The sequence below is a fragment of the Pristis pectinata genome, chromosome 20 (genome assembly GCF_009764475.1).
Source record: "Pristis pectinata isolate sPriPec2 chromosome 20, sPriPec2.1.pri, whole genome shotgun sequence".
Lineage (NCBI taxonomy): Eukaryota > Metazoa > Chordata > Chondrichthyes > Rhinopristiformes > Pristidae > Pristis > Pristis pectinata.
In genome coordinates, this window is record NC_067424.1 from 26,569,163 (window position 1) to 26,577,929 (window position 8,767).

General features: G+C 39.3%; 1 protein-coding gene across 2 annotated transcripts in view; it reads left to right on the forward strand.

The window, feature by feature from the left end:
- The window catches only part of LOC127580820 (synaptotagmin-B), a 441,147-nt gene extending 432,653 nt beyond the window's left edge, over positions 1-8,494 (forward strand). The window contains exon 11 of one of the 2 annotated variants that reach the window (XM_052034732.1): positions 6,383-8,494. In XM_052034732.1, coding sequence (XP_051890692.1) covers positions 6,383-6,589 — 207 coding nt within the window. In that variant the 3' untranslated portion in view covers positions 6,590-8,494. The remainder of the gene's footprint in view (positions 1-6,382) is intronic. The other variant, XM_052034733.1, reaches the window with a different exon arrangement.
- Positions 8,495-8,767: the final 273 nt, after the last annotated feature.

An 8,767-nucleotide genomic window follows, 5' to 3' on the forward strand; every position in this document is an offset into this window, starting at 1 on the left:
CCACGATTTTCTATGTGACTGATGTCCCTGTGAATACTAGTGTTACTGAGGCTGCAATATAGACTGAATGCGAATTAAATGTTCTTCCATATTGATGCAATATCACAGTGTGAGTGGGACAAAATTTCATGGTTAACTTTACAAAACACATCATTATTACATATCTAATTGGACGTCACTTGATTGTTAACCTCAGTTCTCATCACAAAGATTTGGAATGACAGCATGATCAGGGTCACAGACTTAAAACATTGGACAAAATATGCAAGAGAGAATGTGGAGATTATGTTTAATTCAGAGAGGGTCTATGATCCAGAATTTACTCTCTGCAGGAATGTTGAAACAGAGTCAATCATTACTTTCAAATAGGGAAATGGATACCTCCATGATAGAGAATAATTTGCGAATCTTTAGCAAGAAAGTGGAAGAATGGAACTGGTGCAGTTGCTCTTCTAGGAGCCAGCATAATATCAATGGGGCAAATGACCTCCTGCTCCCTAACAATTCCAGATTATGTAACACAAGGAGTTCAAACCTGTAATTGTGCCACACTTTTCAAATTTGACCACGGTCCAATTTTCCATTTCTCTTCCATCTTTGTCAAGATGATGGCTTGGATCTTGCCTGTGAATGCTGGTAAATCAAACTTCCAGCCTTTGTTTGTCTAAATAGACTGGAGCACATTCGCTGTCAAACATGGAAACCCCAAATGTACTCACAGGTTTAGAATGTCCTCACAGATTAGACCTGATGTAAAATCCATAACCCCATTGAGTTCATTCAGGATCTTAGCACTATGAATAATAAAGAAAAGGGGAAGGTAAGTTCTTGTTTTTTTTAACAATAATTTGTGGTTGATTAATTTAGTTTCCTTTCTTACAATATTTTAATAACTTAGTAAATAGTAAAGAGAGAGAACAGGGATAGGGACTGGATAATTAACAGCAACTAAAGTTAAGATAAATGGCTCATTAGAAATCAATAACTAGTCAGGTGCCACTTGGGCTCAAGTATATTCAATCTACATGGATGACTTGGTTGAAGAGACTAAGCGTACTGAAGTCATAATTGTTAATAAGAGAAAGATAGATTAGCAAGTTATGAGGATGGAACCAGAGAAGGGATTCTTATCCCTGTACACTCTCTTTATACAGAGAGTTGGCCAGTGGGGTATAATGTAAGGTTATGTTCTTACCTTTTAAATATTGTTTTATTTTTGCTTAATGTTTCAAATATCTGTTTTAAGTGCTTTAATATTTTGTAATTATTAGCTTCATTTTACTAGTTTTCAAATTCCTCTGAATGTCAGAGACTCTGAATGACAAGTAATAACCCTTATGACTTATACGAGCAGATAAGTTGAGCACAAGGCTTTGCCGACTATCAAATCTATCAGGGATGTTTCAGGTGCAAAACCTCTTCATTACCACATTGGGGGCCAAGTTGCATTTAAGCTACAACCCTGAATTCCGGGATGCTTTGAGTAAGCAAGATAGGCCATCTGCATTCAGACCAAGTGGTAGGTATTAGAGATCAACAAATTTTTAGTCATTAACAGAATCAGGGAATACAGGGTTAGTGCCAGAAAATGGCATTGAGTTAAAGCAACAGCCATGAATATATTGAATGATGTATTAGAGGATGTTTCCATTAGTAGGAGAATCTAGGATCCGAGGACAGAGTCTCAAAATAAAGGGGCACTCCTTTAGAACTGAAATAAGGTGGAATTTCTTCAGCCAGGGGCTGGTGAATCTGTGGAATTCGTTGCCAAGGAGGGCTGTGGAGGCCAAGTCATTGGATGTATTTAAGGCAGAGATTAATAAATTCCTTATTGGTAATGGGGTTAAGGATTATGGGGAGAAGGTGGGAGAATGGGGTTGAGAAAACAAAAATCAGCCATGATTAAATGGCCGAGCGGACTCGATGGGCCAAATGGCTTGATTCTGCTCCTATATCTTATAGTCTTACAAATGATGGAGCTGATGTGACGGACTGAATGGCATACTCTTGCTTCCCTTTCATATGTTTAAGCATGGGTGGGTGGCATTTATGGGTCCAGGAACCATTTCATCTGATCCAGTGGTTCAAGATGATTACAGCAGTATGGACTCTGATTATCTTCCAGTACTTTATCTAAATGGCAGTTATCTAAACTGCCATTTAGATATAGTACTGGAAGATAATCAGGCAAGGCCCAACAAGGCAATGTGGGCTTGATATTTTGCTGAAAAGAACCTCAGAACTTAATTTAAATATGATTGTACAGCAGATGCGAAGGAGTTTCTGTAGATTTTTCTTACAGTGGCTACTTCACCTTCCCTCGCCACAACCATTGTAAGATGGCACAAACAAGGAATTAAATTTCAAACTTTGTCGGTGTGTATTGCTCAGCCACTCCACCTATATGATATACCATCATATATAACACAGTCACTCTTCAGTGCACAAGTCACTTCCACTTTGACATGGCCTTGTGCTTCGATATAATGAGTAAGGCGAGAACAATTTAGCCAACTGCCTGGACTCGCACACTGTAATCTCCCTACACCCACTCCAGCCTTGTATGGATGGTCAGATGCAACTGTCCGAGAGTTGGGTTTACGGCATAGTGAGGCCTCAGTGGTGACTGAGCTTCACCTCTGGACCACTGATGCCCTACCCCCAGAAATGTAGTGCTGTGGGTCACTTTGTCCTACTGCTTACATAAGCAAATAATCAGAGAAACAATGAGAAACAGAACCACCTTTAATTAAGGCAGCATCTCTCAATTAAATTTAGTGTCTGGTTACAACAGTGCATCAAGAGTCTGAATACATGATAGAAGCCAGTTTTTAAAAGTACCTTACACATGTACCTCAAATGTACCTCAAAAAAATACAATCAACTAAACGATTTACATCTTTTAAGTTATAATATTGCTTAACTATTTACATGAATATGCAGTTATAAATTCAACTAATCATATATTTACTCTTGGCCTTGGTTGCTTTTCCCCACAAGATATACTTACATCTCTGAAGTTTCCACTTTGGGTGTTGGTACTTCCAGTGAATCACCTCTTCATGTAGGTGTCATATAGATCTGGCATGGTTCTCTGCAATATAGCACATGATCTGGATCACCATCGTGTTGATATCACTTATGTGCACTGCACAGTTTATGTAAACTTTAACACAAAATCTATTAACTCTAATTAATGACAGTTATACAATATACTTTGGTACACCACCGACTGCCGTGAAGCAGTTTCTTGATGTTTCTGAGAATTTTCTTATTTTGCCTTTGGTTTCATCACTTTACATGTTAACTTCCTATCTTCTCTTCTAACTCTTGAACTGTGCTCTTCTTCTCTCTTTTCCCTTTGGAACTTGTGCTGTGGATCAACCAAATGCATTCCCTTCTGAGACAAGTATCTTGGCCTCTATCTCCACCAGAATACATCCCCTCAGTCCTACAGTGTTGGGGCTACAGCACCCAGAGGTCACCCATGGTCCTCACTTGCGTCAGGCTTGATTTTCATTGCCCAGGTTATGAATGAAATGGATGGGGTTTAATTATGCTTGTCATTTCTTTCATGAACTAAGTGTTGAGGACTGGAACTCTCTGAACAAAACTGAACAGATATACATGATGGATGATCTGAATTATGGAGGCCTTGGTCCACGTTTTCTTTAAATTTCCTTTGTTTGCTTGGTGCCTGTTTCTTGTCATCAATTCCTCTGCAACCTGGCTTTATAGTGCAGACTTCAGAATCCATCACACTGTTTTTGTTACTGGAATCTTGCTTGTGATTGTCTTCAGCTTGCTCTCCTAACTCGGGCTGCAGTGGTGAATCCCCATAGTGCACTGCATCAGAATTTGCCCTCTCATGTGTGATAAGTATCTTATTGTGTTTCTAGGTCCTGTACTTTGAATATATGGTCCACAGCACGGATAGATGTGAACTGACCCTCAACCTTTATACCTTGGCTCCATTCCAATGTTGACTGAGCAGCCACTTCATTCTCAAATTTAATGAAACAACACCCTGCAATCCCAAGCCAATTCAGGAGCCAGGAATTTTGATGTCAAAGGCATCCTTGAAGATTTCCTTAAGGTCAGCCAGCATCATTTTCTGCGAAAGATTCTTGAAAACGAATGTCCTGCGCCACACTGTGGGATGTCCCATCTGTTGCGTACCTCTATTAGTTTCTCTCTGTTCCTAATGCCGTTTGAGCCTTCTTCTTCATAAACAGTTTCTTCTCCCAACTGCTGGGACTCCATTTTAAGAGGACATTGGCTCTTGTTCCAAACCATGTTGTCAGAAACTCCTGTCATCTCTTCGGTTGCTGGCTATGCCATCATTTCCCAAAGATCAGCTAGCCTTTTGTGAAACTTCTACTTTTCTTCTTCCAAGGACATTAATTCACCAGTGATAACTCCTGTAGTTTTTGAAATGCTCTTTGCATTTGCAGAGATGCTTCTCCGCACATTCTCAGTCTCTTTCTCTTTCTTAGGTAGAGTTTGATTGATTCACTCTGGTCCAGCCTACCTTTCAAGGCATTAACTCTCATCCTTTTGGCGTTCTCCTCTTGGAGCATCAGTGGCCCTTCTGATTCCAGACATGGCGCTGTCTTTATCATCTCTTGGAGTATCTCTCTTTGGAGAGACCATTCTGGATCTCTGCATTATCCTTAGAGAGAGCGACATTGTTGCCATCAACACACTGGTTCAGACACCAAGCCCTTTCACACCAGGTCCTTTGTATCTCAGTGACCTCCAGCTAGAGACGTCTTGGCATCTTCTTGACCCATCTGACCAGTGGTCTGCTCAGGAAAGGTCAGTGCTTTCCACAATGAGCAACAAACAATCTTCTGGATGAATTTAGCAGGTCGAGCAGCATCTGTGGGGGGAAAGGAATTATCGATGTTTTGAGTCAAAACCCTGACAATTCCTATCAGGAGACCCAATCCAGGAAGACCCAAAACACCGACAATTCCTTTCCTCCCACAGATGCTGCTCAACCCATTGAATTCCGGCAGCAGATAGTTTGTTGCTCCAGATTCCAGCATCTGCAGTCTCCTGTGTCTGCATTTCAGAATGAGATTAACATCTGGATCTCCTCCTAAAGCTGTGAAAACACAGAATGTCTCAGTCTGTGATCCAATCTAGTCTACTTCCATGTTGTCAGTACACATTCATAGCTCATGACCATGATAGGTAGCTATGCTCAACTGTCCCTGTCAGACACTCAGAAATTCATTTCATCCATAACTCAGAGGGTCCATCCTGGGTAGGTCTGCAACTCCAAACTGGTCAGCCTGGGTGGAAGGTTGTGGAAATATTCCACATATACTGTATGTCCTATGCAGAATCACCTTGGTGTCTATCCACATGTTTATAATTGCTTCCTCAATCAATATGGTGGCCTTAATTTTCCACTCTCTTTGGATATGCAGTAAATATCATTGCAATTTCCTATTCCCATTTCCTCCCCACTTCCTACTTCCACCCACCTGTAGGTCCATCCCATAGATTTGCCTTCCAGTCTTCAAGGTATATGGGATTACCATCTGTGTTGATCTTTACCATACCATGCCTACCCTGTGGAACCTGCAACACCAGATTTGCTTTAAACAATTCAAGAAACAAAGATTAACTTTTTTAAACAAATTAAAACAAAAATGATTATTAAAAAGCTTTAAAGCTAATAAATAATGAAAACATGAAAATACATAAACTGGAAAAGAAAACTATTTTTTCCTTTCAAAATCTCAGGATTAGGTCAGGAGTGTCCATGCAAGTGAATTGAGATTACAATCCTCCACATGGAGCAGGGTGTCAGCATCAATTTACCAGCTCATCCCAGGCTTGCTCTACAGCTGCTGATGTACACGCCTGTGTATGGCTGAAGTCTGAACTACTCAGAAGCACCAGCCACTCATTTATACTTTATCTCACCATGTTAAAAAGCCTTTATGCCCAATCAAAACAAAATCTCCATCTAAGTAATGCAGATAGATAAAGGCGTACAAATGATTAACTGAATATTTGCTGCTTTCTGGGTTACAGCATTGCTTAATCCTTCTTTTGCTCTGTGATATGCAGACAGCAGAGAAGAAATGATATTGCATCATCTTCAGGTATGGGTGAGGCTTGCTATACCCTTACACAAAAATACTCTGCAACTGATTACAGCTCCAGTATGTGCACTGTATCATCAGCACAAATTCTGCACTACAGCTACCAGGAGCATTGTCCAGCTATTAGGCGCTCTCCCCCTATTGCTTTACTAAGCTTAAAGTTGGTGCTTAGAAGTAATACTCTGAAATGAAAATTGCTTTGGTTGTGCCTTGGCAAAACACAATAATGATCTTGTGTATTTTTTTTATTTAACATGCAGAAAGTACAGGTTTGTGTCACAGTCTTGGACTATGACAAGATTGGAAAGAACGACGCCATCGGCAAGATATTTGTCGGCAGTAATGCCACGGGCACAGAGCTTCGACACTGGTCAGACATGCTGGCGAATCCCAGGCGGCCTATTGCACAGTGGCACTCGCTAAAACCGGAGGAGGAGGTCGACGCAGCCCTTGGCCTCAAAAAGTGAAACCATTCCCACCTTTCCACAAACTTGTCATTGATCAGATGCTATCAATACCTCAGTTATGCACCATTCTCCATTAACCCTTTGGAGGTTACTTGAGCATCTTTGCACCATGACAAATATATGCAAGTTTTATGTGTTTTGTATTTTTTTCATTTTTAAGATTACCGTTACAAAAAGCGTTACAAATTTGTGTTTTGTACATTATGACATCAACAGTCAAATCATATAATTTTACACAATTCTTTAGTCAATCATACATGAAATATCTGTTTTGAAAGGTGCAAATCCAGTACTCAAAGGGTTAACACATCTTGGAACACATTAACCACCATAATTCAGAATAAATAAATAAGCCATCTGAGCCTCCAAGTTGTATTCCAAATTTCTCCAAATGCTCCCTTCTACTTTCTGCAGTTTTAGCTCTACTATAAAACACTTGTTGATAATGCATGATGATAATCTATTGTAAATAACAGCATGTTCAATGCAATATTTGTGTAGGTGTAAGTTGTCCATGGTTTACAATCACATGCATCTGCTGTATATTTTTTATGATGATGCTTGTATTTTACATGATGTTAATAGACTAGAACAGCTAAAGTGAAACCCAGTCACTTGATTCACATCTGAAGACTGGTAGAGCACTGACATCACATCATGGTATAAAGTGAAGCCCTTAGTGACCAACCAAAGCTTCCTTTCCAAACTTTTTAGACATTACTATCTGTACAATAGGGGACATTGCAGAGACCTTTGTAAAGTCACATCTGCCTGAAAGTTTTCATTTAAAAATTGGAGAATGCAGGTTTGGAAAGAAATCTCTTAGGATATAAACCCCTTTATACCAAGGTGAAAGGGAGAAAGATATTCTAAGTGTTGCATTTGGGTCTCCAATGCCCTTTCGGCAATGAATGAGTAAAACCTGAACAAAAATGACAAAAAATAGTGGATGTTCTTGGGGAGCTTTTAAAGACTGGTCAGTTCATATCCCTCATTGGCATCTGCATTGTGCTAAGGGAAATTCAAATTAGCTTAACCTGCAAGGTGGATATAATTCTCAGACTAGGTCTTGTTCCCTAAAAAGCATCTATAACTCAGGCCACATCTGTTCCATTCAGATATAATTCCAGCCATCCATATAAGGAGCACATTAATCATGACTTTACTGTAATTATATGCAGTAGAATGATATTTGTTCAAAACCTAAACAGAAGTTGCCTACCTGGAAAAGCTTGTTTTAATTCCATGGTATCCACAGAGCTAATGTGAAAATCATGCCCATTACAATAGGAGTCTCATGCATCTAAAATCAAAAATAAGTAGATTGAGTGCTTATGGATTCAAGTCTGATTTAAATGGGTTTCATGGGGCATCATGGAATTTGGAAGGAGGATATTCTACATCATACATTAATTAGAGATGCAAAACTGGTATGAAATATGGTTTAAGGGAAAAGATTTGCATAATTCACACAGCAAATTCTCAATCTGTTTATTATTCACATCGTTTAGTTTGAGTTGAAAAGGATATAGTAGCCAGTTAGCAGCAAGTCACAGAATCTCCTTCCCACCTACCCAATGTCTCCCTGATAACGTGATGTTGCACTTTGCCAGTCTGCTGCTGCTGATCATTGTGTGTACACTGTTAGGATAGGAACAATTGCTGAAAGCAATGTAATGTTAACATTAACACGCAAAGAATAAAATGCACTGATGTCTTTAAGATTTCAAAACGACTGAAGAAGTTACCATGCATTGCAATTTTGATAGTCAAAATTGATGGTCTGTTTGTACAGTAACAAATCTTACTAATGAAACTGCCTAGGACTGATTTTTTGATGGATTATTATAATATTACCTATCGCTTTAAAAAAGATTGCAATCATTAAAATTTTACTGTACAGAGACACATTAATATTAATGTTCTTAAGCTTTTTTTTTGCCATTAGTCATGTTGGCTGACTGCTTGGTATTAAGCTGATGTTGAGTGAGGTGAACTTTATCTTGTTTATACAAAATTAGGAAAGTAAATGTATATGACACCCCTCACTGTGATACTCTGTTACGGAAGGAGCAAATCTTTGGTACAGCTTGAGTGGTGTTTGCTGTCCTCTAGCAATGAGTACTATTCATAATCCCTCTCCAGCATCTTCTTCCCCACTCCCTGTACTCACACTCC